Below are 24,331 nucleotides of genomic sequence, written 5' to 3' on the forward strand. Positions count from 1 at the left end.
GTTATCCTGGAATATGGCCATGATGTATCTTCCTACATGGTTGTTTAAGATATGAAAATGATCAATTAGGGTTAGAAGAACTGTTGTCAAAACAAAATAACATGCTAGAAACATAATAATCACTGCAATAATGATCCAATCATAGACTCTTAAGCATTTGCCTATTTAAATCCAAACAGCAACTTTTTTTGGCCGGGCAGTGCATACTATAATAATATAAACCAAAATTTATATAATCAATCTTTCATTCATGTTTAATCACATTGGAAGTAAATACAGCATAATCCCGTAAAATACTTTTTAATCCTGTCATTTATTTCATTATTGCATAATGTTCAAATTTTCTTCAGCCTGAGGTTGTTTTTATTAGTGTAATATTCTGTAATGACAGAGCGATTACATTTAATTAAGGTTACGATCAGTCGCAGTCTAATTGCTGTAGCTCTCTCAGCTCCATCACAGCTCACTCCACTGCAGTCACACACTGGAACAGTCATTTTACGTACTATTTGTGCAATAATTAACACGACAAGCACTCTCTATGGCAATGCAACAGGACAAAACAGCTCATACACACACAAACGCCACTTCTTCTGCATACACTCTCTCAGTCTCAACTCCACAGCTGCACTGGTTATTGGAAAAGAGGCCTGTGGTTTGTGTACGAGGGTTACATTCTGTCATATTCTAAGCCTTTACAGTCCTGCTTTGAGCCTGTTGAGCGAATGACGCTGGAGACTCTAGAGACGAGCAACTAATGATGGGGAAGACGCCTGCAGGGAGAAGGTTTGGGACGCAGCTACTCTTGCGCGGCTGGTTGTAATCAGGAACTGGTCCGGGTCCAGCGGACTTCTCTTGAGCGGTGGTTTCGCAATCCTCAGGGTACCACGCATGATTGTGTGGGCGTGTGTGCCTCCATTATGCTGTTATAGATCTCTAAATCCAAATAAAACAGCCATTGTTCTGCTTCTCTGTACTAATTAAGACGTATCTTCAGATCAGTTGACTGGCAGGCTGGAGTAAACGGAGACTGCATAGTTTGGACACGAAGTGAAGATTTTATTGCAAAGAGCAGCTAAAAATACCATAATGTTCATGTTACTGTTGTTACTGTTTCTCAGTTATATAGACACCACATTTTGTATAGCAGCATGACTAGATATACTCAGCCAAATTATACTATGAATATAGTCGTAGCTAAAGGGCCTTACTGCTTTTATAAAAATGTTACCAGATAATTAATATGTTAAGGACAAAATGTTCCTTTTATTTCATTAAACAAAGGATTAATTATAGTATACACACTAGGGCTGGGACAATAAATCGTTGCATTGCGAATCGAGAAATGATTCTGGATCGATTTTCCGAACGCATCGCAATTCTCTCTCAAATCAATTCTGAGCTTCGTTTTAACAGCCGATGGCACTGCATGCTTTAGAAACATCATCCATAAAGTTCAAAAAGTTTGAAGGGAATTACAAGGTTGTTTGCAGTGGGCTGGTTACATTAATCTTGCATCATAAAAGCATTCTCAGGGTGCAATTACATAGCCGAACGCACAAGCGCTCTTCTTCGTGAGCATTTGAACGTGCGGTTAAAAACTAGCCTAGAGCGCCATCTACTGTTAAAAACTAAACTCAGAATCGATTCATGCGATGCATTCGGAAAATCTCAGAATCGATCCACGAATCGAGATGAATCGATTTATTGTCCCAGCCTTAATATACACTATTGGTCAAAAGTTTGGAATCATTAGGATTTTGTAATGTTTTTAAAGTCTCTTCTGCTCACCACGGCTGTACTTATTTGATCAAAAAATATATATGGTCAAAAATGATTGCAAGTATTTGTAGTATGGACTTGCTACTAATAGATACACAGACAAGCTGTTCTGAGCATGTAAGAAATGCTGCTGCTGCATAAATAGACATACATAAATCTCCTAGCAGATCTATGCAGGTGGAGCTGGGGAGGTGGAGGGTTTCAGAGGAGCAAGCAAACAATCTCACTGGCTGCAGGATCAGCAGAGGCCAATCAGCTTGTGATATTGTAATGATGTGATTGCTTGCAGATTGCATGGAAAGGACCAGCCTGCACCCTCTAGAGCATATATATTGATCAACATCCATAACCAGAACTGTCCAATGTAAGTCTTCATTGGCAGTATAACTTTATTGACAATGTTGTTTCTAATGAGGTAGGATTGGAGAAAAAGATCTGTGATTACGCAGGTTCCCTTAAGGGTTCATTTACATTGTAAATGGAACAGGAAATCGGAGAAAATTTAAATGCACAAGGTGTACACAGATCTAAAGCAGTCACTCATTGTTAAACTGTCCTGCTTTGTGCTGCCCAGAACAGGACAAAATGGTACAGAACACGCCTCAAGATTATGAGTTAAACCTGAAACTGATAATTTTCAAACAAACACACTCACGACAACAAAGAACTCAAGATAGTGGTTGTGTAAACTCCTGAACAGAGCGCACACCCTCACCTACAGCTACGGTCAGTGCAGGTCCTAGACTTCTGGGGGCCCTAAGCAAAACTTTGTTTGAGGGGCATGTCTATGCATTCATAAAAACCCCAAAATGACAGCCGACCACTTAGTCTGTTCTTTCAGAGCAGTTTCACTGTCAACAAACAACAGTGAGTTGAAACAGTAAAATGTAAAAATCAAACTCAGGTATAGTCATCACCATATGAATTAAATATACATTGAGTCTTATTACTAAAGTTATTCATTGAAGAGCAGTTAACCTTATTAACCTTTATTAACATTAACCTTAATATTAACCTTAAATGACAGAAAGCAGCAGATTTATTAGGCTGCTGTCACTTTAAGACCAAATGCACAGATCTAATATAGTGACAAGCATTCGATTACTTTCCCAACTGTTTATGTTCACTTACTATAAGACATAACTGACTGCACTTAAGTGGAAACTCACCAAGACGGGCATTTTGACATACTTTTGTGTGTATTTGTTCATTTAAGCACACACCCGAAGCCCAAAAGCAGCCTATACCTGTCCGTCTTCTGCTCAAATCTTGGATTGGGAGCACAGAAAGCCGCCTGGGGAACAGCGTCTCATTTGCAGCTCAATGCGCTTTTAACTCTGTTTTAGTATCGAGCAATTTTGACAAGAGTAAAATTCTATTAATCACATCCCTAGTCATTAAATCATTAGAGAGCAAGGGGGCCCCCTGGTGGTTTGGGGGTCCTACGCAACTTGCATACTTTGCGTATAGGGAAGACCGGCACTGGCTATAGCCAAAAACATGATTTACCTTCTTCCTCATTTACACAGACCTCTTTGAAACACCTCTCTCATAAAATTATCTAGTACTAGTGCATAATCTTAAGCTACAAAAAAAAAAAAAAAAAAAAAAAGTGGAAAAAGTTTGCATAGAGCAAATATTTTATTTTACAGAAAAAGTAGGTATTCAAATAATGATCATACTATTATACATATTATACATTTAAGTCATTATTTTATTGATTAATTATAGTATATACACTACCAGTCAAAAGTTTGAAATCATTAGGATTTTTAATGGTTTTAAAGTCTGCATTTATTTATTGTGTAATATTGTGAAATATTAGTACAATTTAAAAGAACTATTTTCTAAAATGTTTAAAAATCATTTTTAAAATGTAATTTATTCCTGTGATGTAAAGCTGAATTGTCAGCATCATTACTCCAGTCATCAGTGTCACATGATCTTTCAGAAATCATTCTAATTTGATGATCCTTTTATTTATATGGGCAAATTCATCAAGTGTCTAGACTATATATAGTCCCTGTAAAAATGCAACAGATAGTGATTTTTTATGAAAGTTACTATACAGATTATTTTTGAGCGTCTGATAACAGAATGGATTTTTTTTCTTTTACTGAAATTCACACTTTTTGTAAAATAAACCTTTAACGGAACCTGCATAATCACAGATCTTTTTCTTCAAACAAACCTCATTAGAAACAACATAGTAAATAAAGTTAGATTCACAATGAAGACTTACAGTACAGTGGATAGTTAGTCTTCATTGTAAATCTAACTTTATTGACAATGTTGTTTCTAATGAGGTTGGTTTGAAAAAAAAAAAAAAAAAAAAAAAAAGATCTGTGATTACGCAGGTTCCCTTAAGGGTTCATTTACATTGTAAATGGCAGAAGAAATCGGAGAAAATTTAATTGCACAAGGTGTACACAGATCTAAAGCAGTCACTCATTGTTAAACTGTCCTGCTTTGTGCTGCCCAGAACAGGACGAAATGTTACAGAACACGCCTCAAGATTATGAGTTAAACCTGAAACCGATCATTTTCAAACAAACACACTCATGACAACAAAAAACTCAAGATAGTGGTTGTGTAAACTCCTGAACAGAGCGCACACCCTCACCTACAGCTATAGATGAAAACATGATCATCAAATTATCTCCTACTAGTGCATTAATCTTGTGCTACAAAAATAATAATAATAATAACGAAAGTTTGTGTATAGGGCAAATAATTGATTTTACAGGAAAAGTAGGTATTCAAATAACTATCATACTGTACATTATACATCTTATACTGTACATGTAAGTCATTATTTTATTGATTAATTATTATATATGCAATACCAGTCAAAAGTTTGGAATCCTTAGAATGTTTTTAAATTATCTTATGCTCAACACGGCTGCATTTATTTGATCAAAATTACAGTAAAAACAGTAATGATAAAGTCCAAATAAATACAAAGCAGCTCAACTGTTTTCAACATTGATAATAAAATGTTTCAAGCACAAAATCAGCATATTAGAATGATTTCTGAAGGATCATGTGACACTGAAGACTAAAACATTAAAAAATAGTAATGATCTCAAATGTTTGACCAGTAGTGTAAATTACAGTAAATTATATGTGATAATAAATTATATAATAAAAAGAAAATATTTATTAAATAATTATTCAAATAAACGGCGTAGCTTATTATCTTTAGGTATGATTATGAATGTGAGTGGACTGGACACTTTCTTCACTCGCAGGCTCACCTGAGAACCAGACAGTGAGTTGACGGCATTGAGATATGAGGGACGGGCGGCTCCGTAGGCTTCATGGTGACCCGACGAGTCCTTCATCATAGACTCTGCTCGCTTAATGATGTCACCGATGCGGTGAATGAAACCTTCCTTCTCTGAGGGCAAGATGAACTCATTATGCACCTGGAGAAACAAGAAATAAACAAAACCAAATGAGCAAGCATGACTTAAGAAGACCATCCATTCTGAATGCCGGGGGGAAACTGGCATCGGCACACGTAGCGCACGTAGACCATGCAGGGATCAAGGGGGCTCTCTGTGCGATGCAATCTATCCCTTGACTACTTAAAATGAAACGTGCTTAAATTGAGCATGTGCGCACTTGTGGACACTCTTTTAATTCAAGGGAGCTTTAATTAAGTTTGTCCACAAGCTGAGCTTTTACACACCACTAATAGCAGTGGGTGTTCACGCTTCGACCAATAACACACCAGGAGTGACTCTGGCGCTGCCAGGACTCTGAGACGAAACAAAGAGCTTCTGTATGTGAGAAAAGGAGCTGTACGCAGTCACAGTCATGTAATCTAACACACACACTTACAATAGATGTCCGTCCACCCACTCCTACACACTCAGTATTACAAATAAAGCCTTGAATTTAAGAAAAATGACAGGAATAAATTAATATTCTATTTATACTTTGATATGAAACTGGGAAAGGCACAATTTTATTGTTGTTCTGAGATTTTATTGCCCATTCATCCTAGAGGACCTATTATGCCTATTTTCAAAGTCTTGATTTTGTTTTTGTGCTCTACTAGAACAGGTTTTCATGCTCGAATGTTTATAAAACACATTATTTTCCTCATATTCTCCATTGTTGCAGCTCCTCTCTTCCCAGTCTGTCAGTAACGCTCTGTTTAGTTCCTGTCTTTATGAAGCCCCTCCTTCTGAAAGCACAATGTGCTCTGATTGGTCGGCTGAATCAGTGTGTTGTGATTGGTCAACCACTTTGAGCGTATTTAGGAAATGTCCCGCCCCTTACCATAACCGTGAGTTTCAACACACTACTAACTAACTCAACCAGGCCCCGCCCCTTTATTTTGCATATGCCTTGGGCGGGAATTATTTAGATGAGGAATATTGTGACGTGTTCTTTTTAAGTACTATAAGTAACTTTGCAACTATATGTCAACTAACTCTCATTAGAGTATTAGTAGACCGTTAGTTAGGGTTCGGGTTAGTAGAATAAATTGACGCACTTGTAAAGTTACTTATAGTCAGTAGAATGTCTGTTGTCAGACCATCAAAATAAAGTGTTAGTAGATATTAAACAGACAGTCTATTAATACTCTAATGACTGCTAGTTGACATGTATTTGCAAAGTTACATGTAGTTTGTAGACCATCAAAATAAAGTGTTACCCAATTTACCAAGTATTATTGTTTCTTTAGAAGGCTTTTGTCTTTCAAACACATTAAAATGCACAGATGCATGTCATTTCATATTTACATGTAAGGCAGGGATTCCAAAACTGTTTTGTCAGCCAAACCTCTTTTGACCTAATTGTGACCCTGGACAGCAAAACCAGTCATAAAGGGTCAATTTTTTAAAATTTAGATGAATAAGGTTTCCATTGATGTATGGTTTGTTAGGACAATATTTGGCTAAGATACAACTATTTGAAAATCTGGAATCCGAGGGTGCAAAAAAATCAAAATATTGAGAAAATCACCTTTAAAGTCCTTAGCGATGCATATTACTTACAAAAATATTTTTTTATATATATATTTACGGTAGGAAATTTACAAAATATCTTCATGGAACATGATCTTTACTTAATATCCTAATGATTTTTGGCATAAAAGAAAAATCGATAATTTTGACCCATACAATGATTATTGGCTATTGCTACAAATATACCTGTGCGACTTATGACTGGTTTTGTGGTACAGGGTCACAATTTATTTAATAATTAAATCAATAATTTAGCAACATATTCACATATTCACTGTTCTCTGGTATTGATTAATGTTCCAACAACATGCAGGTAAACAAAACAAAATAGTGTTATATTTTTATTTGTTTTTTATTTATTTCAATTATTTGTCATTTAAATCATTTTTATTTAAATCATTTAAATCAAATTCATTTTTATCAACTCACAAACCCCCAGCAGTTCTTTCACAAACCCCAGTAATGTGATGTATAAGGCACTTCATGTTATTGATAACAAAGATGGAATATATTTATACTTATTCTTTCTATATTTATTTTTATATCAATATGGTACAAGATTATCCTATTCAAGTTAACACGCTAAATGAGTAAGGTAAAGTTAGGTCAAAAAGTAATCTAAAAGTAATCTAAAAAGTAGTCAGATTATATTACATAAAATGTGTAATGTCTGTAATAGACTACATTACTAATCACAGTTTTCCTCATATAATTATCAATCAGTAACAACCTACAATTTGTAAGTAATCTACCCAGAACTGTCCTTCTTTAACAGGAACATTTGTAGCCCTCTGGTGCAATGCATGAATTATTAAATCACAGAATAATTTATGACCTCTCTGGGAGTAAAAATATTAGACTGTCTTCAGATAGTATGAGTATCTGAGGTGTGCATGTGCACAGGCAACTTCCTATCGCCACATAGGCAACTTTTTATTACTTGTCTATATCTTGGGTAGGCCTACGGTACTCTGTGCTTCATCTTTATATTTGTAATTTGTGCCAGGTTGAGTTAAATGGCTTTTGGAAATGTGGTGGACACCATGCATCAGACAACATCAATAAAAAAAAAAAAAAAGAAAAGAAAAAAATTAAATAATAACTAAAAAAAAAAAAAATGCAACATTGCTCTCCTGCAAATCTATAGACAAAATTGTTCACAATAAGATCAATAACATGCATTTAGAAAATAAGGTGAATTTTCATTTCATGCTGACATTTTATTTACAAAGTTTAATAACCCATGACATTTTGTGTAAACCCTGGGACATTTTAAACGTTTTGGGGGTGAACATTTAATCAGAACAAAAAAAAAAAGAAATGCACATCGCTCTCCCGCATCTTATAATGAGGGACAAACAGAACCAGATGTCTGAAACAGTGGGTGATCTGGGCTTGTGCTAGTCAGCTTATGACAAAATATCTCTGAAATGTAATTGTAAAATGTCAGTGCATGTGTATCATGTTTTGTGCTCTACTTTGAAAGAATAATTTTAAAAATATGGTAACACTTTACAATAAGACTTCTGACTTTATTTGATATCTTGAAGTGAGACAGGAAAGGACCACAAGCCGGGACTCAAACTGGTGAGCCTCGGCTCCTAAGGCTTCAACTAAAGCTCCCATCTCTAATCCAATCTATCACTGTACGCTCTGCTAAATGAGTGTGAGATCTGGATCTGTGCTCAGGGCTTTCTCATAAGGTTTTCAGTAAACAGCGCCCAAAAGAGCGTATCACTCACTGATGAAGAGGAAGCGAACATTTGCTCGTGGGATTTTCATGATAAGGGCAGTAGTAGGACCTTTGTGTATATAGCTGATAATGTGTGGTTATGTGCTATCGTGTGTCCCATGACTACTAGTAAACATTTAAAAACACTAAAGTGCCTAGCAAAAATAAGAATTCAATACAATAAAAATACAATACAAAAATGTAAAACAATATAAAGAATACTTAAAACGCCTGGGAGTAAATATACGTTTTCAGCCTATAGTTTTAAAAATGATAATGAAAGGTGCTAGGCGGATGTCATGTGGCAGCTGATTCATAAATAAGGGGTGGCAACCAAAAAGACTCTATGACCCTTAGTTTTTAGAAGTGATTGTGAGACATACAATAATGCCATGTCAGAAGAGGCTAAAATTGGGGTGACATGGTGGTATTTCTTTGCCCTAGTCAACAGCTTTGCAACTGTATTTTCAACCATCTGATGGCATGAAAGGGATGAATGAGGACAATGTGTCGATGTGTGCATTTAAGATGTTAGGCACTTACCATTACCGCAGCAATGTCCTCAGGGTTGTCACCATCCAGGTCAAATTTGAAGGTGACCATCTTGTCATTATGGGTCTGTAGCTGACACTCAACCACCCGATCGACTTTATCCGACAGCTGTGGGGAAAACAAACACATCATAGTCACGGAAAACACTCTGTGTCTGTGTGCATCTGCATATTACTAGACATTCATATTATTGATATAGACAAGGTGGGTTTCCAGAGTTTCCCAAATATATTCCATGTTTTGATGAAATTTTTAACATTTATGCATTTAGAATTATTTACCTTTATTTTTATAGCGCTTTATACAGTAGAAACTGTTTCAAAGCAGCTTCACAGTAATAAACAGGAAAGTAACAGAATTAATCACGCAAACTTCATCAAATATGAGACAAATAGCAAGATAATAGTGTCATTATTCAGCACAATTTAGTTCAGTGTTGATTTAATTCAGTTCAATAACTGTGTAAATAAGATTATTCAAATTATTTATGCATAATAGCATAAATAAACAGCATTTGGGCTCAAGTGCCCTAAATTCTCTTTGTGCATGTGTTCATTGGTCATGGTCTGAGCTAATTGTGTTTGACAGTGTGTTTATTGTTTATCTCTCTGGCCCTCTGAACACTAATCAATGCAAGCCCATAGGGTTCCTCATGAAACAAATGACTGAGGACATACCGTACCCACACTGAGAATGATCACACATGGACAACTGCAAAACATCTTGAATTCACATGCAATCCAAGCTATTGCCTTTTGCCTTGCCAACACTATTGATCATCTGATGGATTTACAGAAGTGCAGAAATGGACTGGTGAGTGGTTAGGATCAGTGATTGACCGATATATCACTGATATTTAGCATTTTTTAATTATCAGCATCGAACACTAAGTTTTTCTGCTTGGCTGATAACTGTCGGAAGCGGGACTTTTATTTTGACAGCACCAAGACTTGTCAAAAGGTCTGACATTAACACCTGCCAACCCGCTAAATGCGGGTGGATTTCAGCAGTGGCGTGTAATGCAATCACTCCTACTAGCCACTTTTTTCAATTGTAGTCTTTTAAAAAGGCATCTGAAATAATAAACCAATGTAGGGTTGTCAAAAATATAAATTTTTCGATACATATCGATACTGAAATATCTGAAACGCTTCCAATACTCATTTTCTGCAGAATAGATACAAAAAAAAAAAAAGTAAAAATGCCGGTCTTGGCGAGTATTCACGTAAACACAGTCAGTTATGTTTTAAGTGAATGTAAACAGTTGAGAAAGAAAACGCATGTGTAACAGTATAATGGATCCGTGCATCAGGTCTTAAAGTGACAGGAGCCTAATAAACCTGCTGCCAAATTATGAAATAATATTAAAAATATCTATATGGCAGTTCTTCCCCATGGTATCAATGTCAAAATTGTGACCAGTGAAAATGCTAACTTTGGAAAACACTAGCCACAGTAGCTGGTGAGCAAAAAAGTTAATGTCAAGCCCTGATTATAATGCCATTATAATATTATTTAAAATGAATTAAACTTGTATAATATATAATTATATTTTTTATAAATTAATATATTTTTATAATTTAATAATAAGTTATTACAATAAATTAATAATACAATTTAATAAAATAATAATAAAAAGTTATTAGTAATAGAAAGGCAAATGCTATTCTTCCTCATTTGTATTTTTTCATTATTTAATTCAGTAAATATAATGTCAAATTAATGTAAATATTGCAGCATTTACTATTTTTTACAAATTAAATAGTCAAAATTATATTATTAATTTTTTTTTTAAAAATTATATATATATATAATCTTTTAAAAAATTAAGTTATAATACACTTATAACATAATAAGTTATTAGTAATAGAAAGGTTAACACTATACTTCCACATATTTTTTCATTATTTATTTCATTATTTATTTCATTTGGTAAATATTATGTCAAATTAATATATTATAGCAGCATTTGCTACATTAACAAATTAAATAGTCAAAATTATATTATAATATTATTTTAAATTAATAATTGTTTTAATATTTAGCATTTTTAAAAATTGTTATTCTAAAAATGTATAATTTAATTTTGTAAATATAATGTCAAATTTAAATATTACTGCAGCATTTGCTTTGATATCGGCATCTGCATCGGCCATCAAAAAATCCATATCGGTCCACGTGACCAGATGAAATGTTGAATATTTCTCACCCCTGTAATTCGCAGGCGGGACCGTGTTCTCCGCCTAAACAGTTTCCCTGCTGTCCGTCTGACAGCTGACTTACTCCCTCTCTCCGATTGTCCCTCATAGCCATCGCTCAAGCCTGACGTCACATCTGAAGCATAACTGTGGAAACAGACATAATCAGGATAAATATATTATAGACAAAAAACATTATGTTTTGCATTCTACGAGAGTCCAAACTGCAGGAAAATACCTGTGTATCATTATCAGCTATCATTACTAGCTGTTTGCTAATGCATACAGTACTATAGCTCATAGTTCAGGTAAAGGGATTAAAACCTAAACACGGTATTAAAGTTATGTGTGTAACTCACCCAACACCATTCATCAAAATCAAGTTTGTTATGCTAACTGTCACATTAACATGGCTAGCACATTGCACAACCTAGTTAACTTATAAAAAGAAAATGTGAACATCATGTTAAGTGAACGGAGGTTTGTAAGATGTGAAGTTAAAATGAGCCTATAAAAACGGTTCAATAAGCACAAAATGAAGAAGGAATTTCCCTCTCTAAATATCTCAACACCATTTTTTGTTTAATATTAGGTTTTTAAGAGAACATGGTGCTTTAATGAGTGCTGCTTTCCCTTTTATTAGGTTTTACAAGTCTGAAGTAAATTTTTGTATGTCCTTCTTTTAGCTGTCGGCCTTTGACCCCACAACTTGCATTGTGTCAGTAATGTCCAGCACGGAGAACTCTTGTTGAGTCAAGTCAAGTCACCTTTATTTATATAGCACTTCACACAATACAGACTGTTTCAAAGCAGCTTTACAGTGATAACAGGAAAATGATTCAACAATGTACAGCAGATCTAAAATCAGCTGAAGTTAGTTCAGTGTTGATTCCGTTCCGTTATAAATATTATCAATATTAAACATCAGAAGTAATTACATATAAAAATGGACTTAGGACCTACTTTAGTGGAAAGAAGCACTCTTTAGTAATATAATATGAAAATCTATAATATATTTTCATTTAATTATAAATAACATGGAATTAAGTGTCCGAAAACATTAGAATCAGTTTGCACTTAAAGTACATAGTTTCCATAATAAGTACTCTTTTTAAAAGTTTACTTTTTTCACAAGGGACAGCAAAAAGTATTTTTCACCACATTGTTTTCTGGAAATCCAATATAACAACTAAAGAGAAAGAACTAGACAGACGTAGTATTTGAATTGGCTTTATCTTTGCCGAAGTGTTTGACTTCGGCCCGTTGGGATGTGGAGTCCATTCTGAGCTTGTTTCTGTGAGCTAATTGTGTCTCTCAGGTCTTTTACCAACACAAGCCTCCGTTTTATCCAAACACTGGGCTTCCTACGAGGCCCACAAACGTTTATAGCCAGCCTACTGCTTGGCAGACTCTGGCTCTTTTGAAAGATCTCTGCCTGCTGAGGAACGTGAAGTTCTTATGAGTGGAAAACTATGTTGTAATGGCAGGCATTTGCTAGGGACAGCATCCAAGAGCCCTGTAGTGTATAAACAGTATCCTATAGGACATGGAGCATGTGCATGTTACAAAAGATGAGTGGAGCCAATGGACTCCAGATGAAAACTGAGCACAAAGCCATCAGTACATCTGGCACTAAAGAAAAACACAAACCTCGAAGTTCTGTATGTGTCTTAATGATGTCTTTAATATGGCACAGATGTTATTGAAGAGCTAAGAGATAAAGAAAGCAGGTCTTTACCTGTCCACAGGTGAGGAGAAAGGGCTAGGTGGTCCTCTCTCGGTTTTAGTCGACACGGCAATACTCTGAGAGAAGATTAAGGGATAGGCTTTCAGCTACATGAAGTACTTAACAATGAACATCAAAGAAATTAGATCATTATGACTTCCTGCAATGGTAAATTGTGTAAATTGACTTTAAATGGGTCTCCTAAGATTAACTCGTCATTAAGTGAGGCCAATTTTGTCATTATAAACTCACTGAGGGGAAACGGAGAGCCGGGATTGGTGGAGTGTGGATGGGTGTGGCCTGTGGGGGCAGGGAGACTGGAGAGCAGCTGATGTTGCCATTTGGAGCCTCTGTACCATCCTGTAAACCAGAGGGGCTGAGATATCCATCAGTCTCACAGTCAGCTGGAGAAACACAAAGACAATCAGACAGTCAGTACTTATGATCCTCAGTGGTCAAAACAAGCCAAAGGCAATAAGATTTTATTTTATTATTCAATGAACGTTCTATATTTTATTTCAAAATATTTATTCTTTAATAATTTGCATTTTGAGGGGACTTCATGGTAGTAGACAATATTCACCTCTAAATAATGCACTATTTATTTCTATATAAAATAATACAAATATTATAAAAAATATTGAAAACAACATGGCAAAACGTCAGCGCCTAACTCACTGCAGTGTTATTTTAGCATCATTGAGATACTATTATATTTTTTAACTAACATTTAACATAAGTTTTTTATTCCTGCAGTGTGTTTCTAGCTGAAATAAAATAAGTTTACGTTTTTTTATATTTTATTTTATTTTAGTTAACATTTGTTGTATTTCAAGTAATGGACATTTTTTATGGTTTTTAGTGAACTATATTAACCTTCACTCGCTGTTAACATCAACATAGAGAAAACATACACGTGATGTAGGAATATTAAAGGCACAATATGTAATTTTCGCCACTAGAGGTCGCTTATTCAAATTGATGAGCATGGAATCATGGGAGTTGTCATCTTTACCTCCACAGCCGATGGAAAGCAATCCGACGGACTCAGGCAGAAATGATGCATGGATGATCTAACGTTTTAAAGTTTTATTAACGTTTTGTAGTATGAAGCAGGGCGGGCTGAGAATCGCGGGAGTCCAGCGGAGCTTTTCTTATGCTTATGCTGCAGTCGGCCGCTTCCGCTCTTTTCATTGCGTATGTGGGGTAACGCAGCGCTGTTTTACATGGCTAAAAGTAAAACTTAGTAAGTAAAACTGGAAATTGAGAGTAATGCGGATATGCCATCATTGACAGGCAATGAAATGACACCTGTCCTGGTTAGAATTGCTGATTTCTCTGGATTTAAACATTGTTGGAAACATTTAGGATAATGTAACTAGACAAGTCAACAAAATATATAACACTGTTCTAGTGGTTTTTTGATATTTTAATCTAAAAATCATACATATTGTGCCTTTAAAGTTAATAATGCAGTAAATCTACTGCTCCATATTAGTGTCCTTCTTAGTTTCCACTCAAAAAGTGTGTCAAATTGCGTAAGTTTCTAACTGTAACCGACCCCCTCTCCCTCCCCGATAAGCATACACACAGTGGCTATTAAAAAAGAGTTTATTTGTGGATTCAGTTGACTGTACCATGCTGTTCTCAGGTCTAGGAGAGCTGCTGGTCTTAAAACGGCGTGAAAGAAACATTGAGGAAAATTTAGGGCACTGCACAATGTAGTTTATGTGAGGCTTACTGTATGTCTTGAACCTGTGCAAGGGAGCGAAAAGACATCTAAAATAGTGGTTTACCAATGTGGGGTTTTCAATGGCTAATAATGAACCAAAAACATACCCTCCTGACTCATGCATTGGTCTATAACTACTCCAAGCATTAACAATAGCATTACTGTAATCACATAAGCACGGTAAAACGAAGATCTAGTGCTTACAGGTTGCTGAGGAGCAGCTTGTATGGCGGATGTGGAAGTGTTGATCGGCCTCTGGTTCCTCTGGCTCTGGTGGGAAGCTCCCGTTAATCCCAGAATCCGATGAGCCACTAACAGGTTCAGGGATTACAGGAGTGGGCGGGGCCTGCACAGGAGAAAGGGCGGGGTTTTCAGACATTTGAATGGTGGATTTGGGCGATGGCAGCTCAGGCTCTTCCTCAATAATTTCCCCCTTCTTCTTCTGCAGCTGCTCCTCTGCTAGCCGACGATGTTTTTCCCGCTGGCGCTTGATGGCCGTCACACGGTCTCGCATGGCCTTGGCGACCAGCTTGTAGTCCACCTCGCATACAAACCCCAAAACCACCTGGGAAAGACAGGAGTTTTATAAAACTTTTTTAGGAAGTGCAACACAATATATGGTTTAAATCAAAATCAATTTTTTTTTTATTTGCATGAAATTAAATACGGTTTACAGAAAGATCACATTAGTAACCACATCATCTGAAAATCTACTGTACATGGCAAGACACCACATGTGAATACGATGAAAATACGTTCCCCAGTTGATTACATAATACATTAAAACAGTTGTTTTGTATTACAAGTTCTCTGAAATGTTGTTTAAATATGAAAATGTGCATTATCTAATTAAATATGCGCTCATTTGCATACATTTCCAGCACAGAAATCTGAACATTGGATAAAGCCAGGTTCAAAATTCTTAATTTTGTTGACAGATTAAAGGTTTTTACAGAGAGAATTTTGGATATCTCTTTTGTTTTGTGAACATTAACTGAAATAAAATGATATATTAAAGGGGTCCTATAATGCCCCTTTTACAAGATGTAATATAAGTCTCTGGTGTCCCCAGAATGTGTCTGTGAAGTTTCAGCTCAAAATACCCCACAGATCATTTATTATAGCTTGTCAAATTTGCCCCTATTTGGGAGTGAGCAAAAATATGCCGTTTTTGTGTGTGTCCCTTTAAATGCAAATGAGCTGCTGCTCCCGGCCCCCTTTCCAGAAGAGGGTGGAGCTTTAACAGCTCGCGCTTCGGTTGCTCAACAACAACAAAGCTGGAGAATCTCACGCAGCCAAAATGAGGATTGTCAGTAACGGTGTTCAGCCTTACATTGTTCAAACCGGAGTCGACACTGATGGAGAGACTGGACGTTTCTGAATGAATAGTGGACAAATTTATGTAGTTGCTGTGGAGCTGATTCAGTGTTAATCTTTTGTGCAAATCCAGCGTTAAATTGACCCTCATTTGTGAAGCAATTGACCAGTGCCTGAAAAAACAATGGTTTTGCCTGTAGTGCCTAATGTGGCATGCGAGTTTGAAATATGGTATCTTGTTATGGATGGCAACAAATTCTGCATTCTTTGCCGATCTAAAGCTAAATTTTGCTTGGCATAAAGTTGATGAAAACAGCTCTGCGACGGAGATCTCAATAACCTTTCACCCAACTTTGAAACAGTGTGTTTTCACTGAAACAATGTTGGCTGAAGTTGCTCTGAAATCTCTATCACCACATCAGCTAGTCAAATTACACGATAACCCTCCGTCGATGTGATTTGATGATAAATTTGTTCTTGATGAAAAGCAGACCTGTTGAGAGATAAAAAAAGGATTGTGAAGGTCCAGCCTAATAAAACGTCTGGACAAGAGAAAGGCTCCAGTTTCACAACACAGTCTTGAAACCACTCTATCACCGGTCACGTGACCCTCTTCCTCCTTTGGCCCCGCTCTCACATTTCCACACCGATGATTAAAAAGTTATACCCTTGAAACTGTTACGCAACACACAGCAGGGTTACACAGGCCTCGTCTTTAAGCTGAAGTGAATGGTGAGGGGCATGTCCCACTATGTCAAGAAAAAGCTTGCCAGAAGATACACACCCAGGTGTGTTTGAAACTTTGTGCTCTATGAAGGTCAAGAGTTCAGTGACGTCCCCATATTACTGACACAGGAAGAGTAAAGAAATCGACACAGAGTGATGACAGATTGTTGGACATTACCAAGATTGTGAAGGTCACAAAGAAAACACTAGAAAGTCAAAACCGTAAAAAGACACTGAAGCTTAAGCAGATGCTGATATAGAGGACCAAACCTGCAGAAATTATAAGTAAATAATTAAGTAAATAAATAAATAAATGTAAGTGACCTTTCAACCCCTCCCTGATTTACATATTGCACACAGAAAAGTAAAAATAAATAAATGTATAAATAAGTAAATATAGAAATAAATACAAGAGGGAATAAATAAATCTAAAAATAAATAAATAAATAAATAAATAAATAGATAAATATAAAAATATATGAAAATAAATGTAAGACTAAATAAATAAAAGTTAATAAGAATTTAAAAAATACAGAAATTAATAAATGAAGGAAAATGTAATACAAAAATAAATGTAAGATTATATTTGTTTAATAAAGTCATTTATTCCTTCCTTTATTTATTTTCCTGTTATTACATTTATTTATTTATCTATCTATTTATTACGTATTTATGTATATATTTATTTATTTTTAAGTCAATATAAATGCAATAAACTTGCCACCTGTTATGTTTTCTTTATTTTTTCTACTAACTTTTCATTTGATCATTTTAATGCAATGTTTATGTAACTGAACAATATTTGAAGGCTATATGCTGTTTCAATGGATTATTACTTTATTATGAAACTATGATTTAATTTATGTAATTATTTAGATTTATTTATTCAATACTGAATTTTTATTTTCAAATAGTTACCTAAAAAACTACTAAAATAATATAGTTCAGTTACACTTTATTTTAAGGTGTCATTGTTACAGTGTAATTATACAAAGCATAAAATACTGAGTAATATAGATATAACAACATGTACTTGCTATAGGGTTAGGAGTAGGGTTTGGTTTAGGGTTAGTTGCATGTAATTATGCATAATTTACTGTTATTACTAAAGTTTCCTTAAATTTTCCAAAAATTTCCTTAATAGCTCTGTGAATATCAAAGCTTCAGGACCATTGTTGCAGATCTCTGCAGGAAGACCAACCCACATATTTACGTACATCTGTGAACATGTACGCTTTGTTGATCCCTGAGGGGAATATCTGGCTTTAGTGTTTTTAAAGTGACAGTAAGCCGGAGGAGCTGAGAAATATAACCACACCTGGTATCCCTTCAAGAAACACACATTAAACGCCGACAGTAACACAACATACTGGGACATGAGACCCGTTTATCGTGAGATTATGTGTGAAGCTCACCATCTCCTGCGCCACCTCCTCTGGCACATCTTTGTAAAGCTCAAACAGGAACTCAATGGCATTGTTGTCCTTGTACTTTCCGTGGAGCTTCTTGGTGTCGTCCATGCGAAGCCAGAGCTTCAGGCTGGATTTGATCATATCATCTTCTTCAGCCAACTCGACGTGAACGCCGTTGTGCTCCTGGAAGAAAGTGTGCTCCAGCAGGTCTTGGATTGTGTACCTAGCCAGAGAGATTGATATGAATCCACACAAACTTGAAATAAATGTCAATTAATAGCTAAAGCTGTTTTGTGAAAAATATTGTATTTGAAAATATAGGTTATGTTCACCTGTTTTCAGTACAATTATTTAGCATAATAATGATTAAATTGTAAAAATTATTTTGCCATAAAAGTGCAGTCACACTAGACTTCATGCTTCAAAATTCATACGCAGGTGAATGGGTGAAAATGCACACAAAAAGTGTTGTATTTGACTTCAGGTTTAGGTTCAGATTTTGTGATACATGACTTTTAAACTTTTATACACTGAAAAAAATGGGTGTAGGAACAGTTTTCTCTCAGAAATTGCTAGTAAATTTCACAAATAATTACAAAAAGAAAATTACTGAATTTAATGTGAAATTTTGAAGTAGAAAGGCTGAAATAGTGTTTTCTTGTAAAACATACTCCAATAATCTTTGTTTTATTTACAAATTCGAAAAAAATAATTTTTTACTGTATAGATATTTTTATATTTTCCTTATATTTCCTTATTTTGGTTCAGTATTAGTTTTTATTTATTTACAGTTAGCAATTTTAGTGCTTTAACAAACTTATTTCAGTTAGAAATTTGTAATTTCCATTTAATTTAAGTTTTTGTACTGTTATATTCCTTATAATAGTATTTAATACTATTATATTGCTTTCATTGGTCTGGTTTGTATATATAGCCGTGTTTGTAGTGTCCTTTGTCCGATCTTGTCCGTATAAAGTGGTTGTTCTGTTTGCCGAGATTTTCTATTCAATTCAATTCACATTTATTTGTATAGTGCTTTTCACAACACAGATTGTTTCAAAGCAGCTTTACAGAAAATGCATGTCAACATTACAATTTAGAGGGATCTGTTATCAGACGTGACTGTGTCCAAGTTATGTATTTCAGATTTGTACATATACAAATCATGCAGTTAGCTAACAATGTATTAGTTTAAACAATGTATTAATTTAAAGCAGAAACAATGAAGCGAGGAATCTGAAAGTTCAGAGATTGTTATTTTGAGTTTGTTTTCATTAAAATCACTGTTGCGACAAGATCCAGCCTTTATTTGCATTCTTGCTGCAACCCTTTGTGACATTAAGGTGTTTTTTATTATTAAAAACACAAGCTCTGTAGAATTACATCATATTTTGCTGATATTTTGCAGCGTCTTAAGAAATTTCACTTTCTCAAAGACTGTGACTTTGCAGAATAATTCCACATAACACTAACAACCAGTGAGTATATAAAATGATTGCTTCTGTACCAGATTTGGATCACAGAACATTTTCAAAATATAAAATCAAATCAATAGGCGGAGCTGCAGTGAAGTACCTTTCATCTTTGTTCATGCGGATACAGCCTTCAATGATTTCCTTCAACTCTGGAACTTTCACCTTGTAGAAACTGTCTGGCTTTATACCCTGAAAACATCAGAAATGTCAAAAGATTGAGAAAAACGTCAGTCAAAGAGGCTTAATAAGTTTTAATAATGTCATTCTTTAATCTAATGTTCAAATGTTAATTAGATGATTCCCTTTCAGATAATCTAATCACAGCAAGTTACAAGAGAGCTACAAGTTTTGAAAAAGTTTATTTGCACAAATGCAATGTTTATTTGTTACTGACAATAGCTATGTTTCCATCCACCTATTTTTGGGAAATCGCATAATCGCATCGCACGGCATCTCAAACGTTGGTTTGGTCATTCTGAAACACCTGAGCCAATGTCTGTCATCGGAATGATTTGGTATAATGACCTCCCAGAAGCTTCTCACACGGATGTGTTCCCAAACACCAGGCATCCGAACACAGGATAACATGACAGTGTTTATTGTGTCTCATCTGCACACTCTGAGGCGCAAGTCATTTATGATAAAAAAGAGCCACAGTGTCTTTCCCAATTGCAGCAACTTCAGTTTTTGTTACAGATATCTTGTGCCAGTTTCCCAGGAAGATGATTTAGTTCTCTTGAACACATGGGATGGAAATGATGCTTTTTCGCAAATGTTTTGTGCGATATTTCACTTTTGCGCATAAGTTAAATCTTTGGATGGAAACATAGCTATTGTTTCTGACTGTTGTGCCACTAAGCAATTTTTTTAACGTTCAGTACTATAAAACACTTTGACCCGATTACTTTTATGATGGATCGGTGCCCTTTTTTGGGCTTCAAAATATTGGTTACTATTCACTCCCATTATAAAGTTTGGAAGAGCCAGAATGTTTTTTTTTTTTTTTTTTTTTTTTTTTGAACAAGGTCTGTTTATTTAAAATTTCATAATATGCAAAAGAAAATACCAAAACAATACAGTATATACAGTCAAAACCCCAACACAACCCATCCCTCTACCCATCAGACATAAAGTATCAATTACATACAAAGAGAAGAGAGGGAAAAAAAAAATTAAATTTGGGCCTATATTCCCTACTTGAGTTTTTGAGCCAGAATATTTTTTAATGTAACTCCAATTGTGTTTGGCTGAAAGAAGATAGTCATATACACCTAGGATGGCTTGAGGGTGAGTAAATCATGGGATAATTTTCATTTTTTGATGAACTATCCCTTTAACTCCTTGTACCCAGTTATAACATTTAATAAAGCCTTGAAATATTATTAATTTTACAATGTACACTTCACAACTCTTAATCATTAAGGTCTACAACACTTCACACCTGTTATTTGTCACATTTGAATTACTTCAAGTCTTCAATAATGTGAAATTAAACTGTGATTTCAAAGAATTACAGCTGAGGGCTGAATTACAGCTGGATTAGGTCATTTTCCCTGTGGACTCGTGTAATATTTGTGGAGCATGAGCTCCATAAAGCATGGAGTTCACGGGAGTTTTGGATAACTGCCCGTTGCGTTTACACTTTGGTGTGCTCCTTTGCTTTGTCATTAACACTCAACAACCTTTTCAGAGCTGGCTTTGTTTCACTCACTCAAAACACGTTATTTAACAAACCTATAAACCAAAACCACTGGCGTCATCCGCATAAAGTGTGTGTCGAGTTTAGCTATTAGTTTAAAAACATCATAAACTTGTTTTCTGACATGCAAAATCAAAACATTACTGAAAGCCTGCTGAAGCTGATTAATGTTGTACAACATGTCTTAATCCACTAAATGTTAAAAATACTTTTAACTACAAACTATGAGTGAATCTATTACTTGAATAAGTTTCCCTTCAGCATTTGAACTGATATACTTAGAAACGCTCTTTCATGTAAAGGTTTTTTACTGAATAATTTGGTTTACATTAAAGAAATCTGTCTGAAGAAGACATGCCGTAAACATGTTGATGAAATTTAGAGGTAAAGTTTTCCAAATGCAATAAGGGGCAGACAAGTGAATATACTGTATCAACAAGTTATATAATCAGAGTTGACCTCTCTGTGTCCACATGTGACCTGTGGGGCCTTTCTCAAATTATACAGAAAGAGACGAGCCCTGGGCTTTTACAAAACAGGATACAAACAGGGGGTATTCCAAACTCTGCCTTAAGCTCTAATCAAACCGAAGCACGAGTCTTAAACCGCTGCTCAAAGACGACTCACAGCAAGCTCTTTAGGAAACGAGGACATGCAGGAAAGAAGGGAATAGAAAGAGGATGTTTACGGCACTTCGCATGCTAGGTTAAAGGTCTCAGAGCTGTCTGTGTGAGAGACTAAACTAGGACATACTGAATGGACGGACATATGCTTGTGCAAAACATTTGCAAGCAGCACATCTGCATGAAAATAGGACTTATTTTAAAGCGATCTCACAATTGAACGCATATACTGTTCAAAAGTTTGTGGTTGGTACATTTTTTTTGTTTTTGAAACAAGTCTCTTACGCTCACCAAAGTTGCATTTGTTTGGTCAGAAACACAGTAAAAACAGTGAAATATTATTACAATTCAAAATAACTGTTTTCTATTCTAATATATTTTAAAATGTAATTTATTTCTGTGATGCAAAGCAGAATTTTTAGCATCATTACTCCAGTCTTCAGTGTCACATGATATCCGAAATCATTCTAATATGCTGATTTCCTACTCAAAAAACATTTATTATTATCAATGTTGAAAACAGTTGTGCTGCTTAATAATTTTGTGGAAACAGTAATACATCTTTTTCAGGATTCTTTGATGAATAGAAAGTTCAAAAACACCATTATTTTAAATAGAAACATTTTGCAACATTATAAATGTCTTTATTGTAACTTTTGATCAACTTCTGCTGAGCAAAAGTATTAATTTCATTCTTTTAAAAAAAAGTACTCAAACTTTTGAACTGTAGTATATCAATATTTTCTGACAGAAACCCCCAAATCATTAAATGATCGAGTAATTAATCACACTAAATTAAATATATATAATACAAGCAGGTTGAAACTCACACTGGTAACTTTGCGGTAAATCTGGGCAGCATTTTGGCACTCTGAATATGGGTATTCTGATGTGGTCATCTCCAAGATGCACATGCCAAATGCGTAGACGTCCACCGCCTCGTCGTACTTCTCCTCATACATTTCTGGAGCCATGAACTCTGGAGTTCCTGTTAAACACAATATGAGGACATCACTAACAAAAAGGTACCATAATAATACTGTGTTTTTGGGCATGATACACTGGAATACCACAGTTACCTTGAAGTACCATGTGAATACCACTATATGTAAATATGGTAATCACTCAAAACCCTTGTAAAAAAGAAGTATGCTTGATTGTATTGAAAGTGCACTTGAAGTGTACTTCAAATACTGAAAAGTATATTAAAAAACTGTATGTACAAATAATATAATGGTCACACTTTAGATTAGGGTTCAATTTTCTCACTATTAATATTAACTATGAGTTTTCGCCTCAATAAACTCCTAATTACTGCTTATTAATAGTTAGTAAGGTAGTTGTTAATTTTAGGTATTGGGTAGATTAAGGGATGTAGAATATGGTCATGCAGAATAAGGCATTAGTATGTGCATGAATGCTAATAAGCAACTAGCTAATAGTGAGAATTGGACCCTAAACTAAAGTGTAAAATATTAATTAATTAAAAGGTCATTGTAGTTGCCTTTATTTGATAGGACAGTCAGGAAGAGACAGGAAGCAACGGGAGGAGAGAGGGTATTGGAACATCTGATGCCATTTTTTTGTTCCTAGTGGCTAAAGGTGAAAACTTCAAATATAAAATGTAATGTTTAATTTGAAACTTGAAACATAATGAGGTTGAAGATCTCAGGAGATAAATCATTACTGAGAAACTAGAGTAGTTTGCAATGACTTACCTATTACGCTCTTTGCAAAACTTGCCCTCTTGAGTGTGGCCAGTCCAAGGTCCCCGATCTTCACACTTCCTGTGGGCCCTGTGATGAAGATATTGTCACACTTCAAGTCCCTGTGAATGATGGGAGGGGCACGTGTGTGCAGGAAGTGAAGTCCTTTAAGGATCTGACGACTCCACCTCTGTAGGAGCTTTGGTTTCATCTCTTTAAAACGCTTTAGATACCTAGGATATTGGGAAGTATATATCAATGTTCACCTTATCAGCAAAAAAAAAAAAAAGAGGCATTAATATGATATATTAGATTCTGAGATGAAGGACAAACTCACGTTTTGAGAGTGCCAGAAGTCATGAGCTCAGTGACCAGCAGGATGCACTTGTGACCTTTCACAGTGGACTTCCAGGAGTCATAAAAGCGCACAATGTTCGGGTGCTGAAGACCCTTGAGCATTTCAACCTCTTCACTGAAGCGCTGCCGCTCCACTTTGGTCAGTTTGCGAGTCTGAAAAAAAGTAGGAAGAATATGCTCTTTTACACAGTCTTTTGTTTTTGGGCTCTACTAGAATAGGGTTTCATGTTTGAATGTTCAAAAACATATTATTTTTCATAAATTTGACTTTGTTGCAGCTCCTCTCTTCCCAGTCTGTCACGCTTTGTTTAG

The 24,331-nt window shown here is 35.3% G+C and overlaps 1 protein-coding gene across 1 annotated transcript in view; it reads right to left on the bottom strand.

Moving 5' to 3' along the window:
- wnk4a (WNK lysine deficient protein kinase 4a) overlaps positions 1-24,331 on the bottom strand; it is a 62,973-nt gene that overhangs the window by 14,168 nt on the left and 24,474 nt on the right. Inside the window, exons 3-13 of the mRNA XM_051914132.1 lie at positions 24,000-24,172; positions 23,675-23,895; positions 22,787-22,944; positions 19,735-19,823; positions 18,163-18,382; positions 14,909-15,269; positions 13,225-13,376; positions 12,985-13,049; positions 11,258-11,393; positions 9,040-9,156; positions 5,040-5,210 (exon numbers count right to left, since the gene is read on the bottom strand). Of these exons, the coding sequence (XP_051770092.1) occupies positions 5,040-5,210; positions 9,040-9,156; positions 11,258-11,393; positions 12,985-13,049; positions 13,225-13,376; positions 14,909-15,269; positions 18,163-18,382; positions 19,735-19,823; positions 22,787-22,944; positions 23,675-23,895; positions 24,000-24,172 (1,863 nt within the window). The remainder of the gene's footprint in view (positions 1-5,039; positions 5,211-9,039; positions 9,157-11,257; positions 11,394-12,984; positions 13,050-13,224; positions 13,377-14,908; positions 15,270-18,162; positions 18,383-19,734; positions 19,824-22,786; positions 22,945-23,674; positions 23,896-23,999; positions 24,173-24,331) is intronic.

The sequence above is a fragment of the Ctenopharyngodon idella genome, chromosome 12, assembly GCF_019924925.1.
Source record: "Ctenopharyngodon idella isolate HZGC_01 chromosome 12, HZGC01, whole genome shotgun sequence".
Taxonomy (NCBI): Eukaryota; Metazoa; Chordata; class Actinopteri; order Cypriniformes; family Xenocyprididae; genus Ctenopharyngodon; species Ctenopharyngodon idella.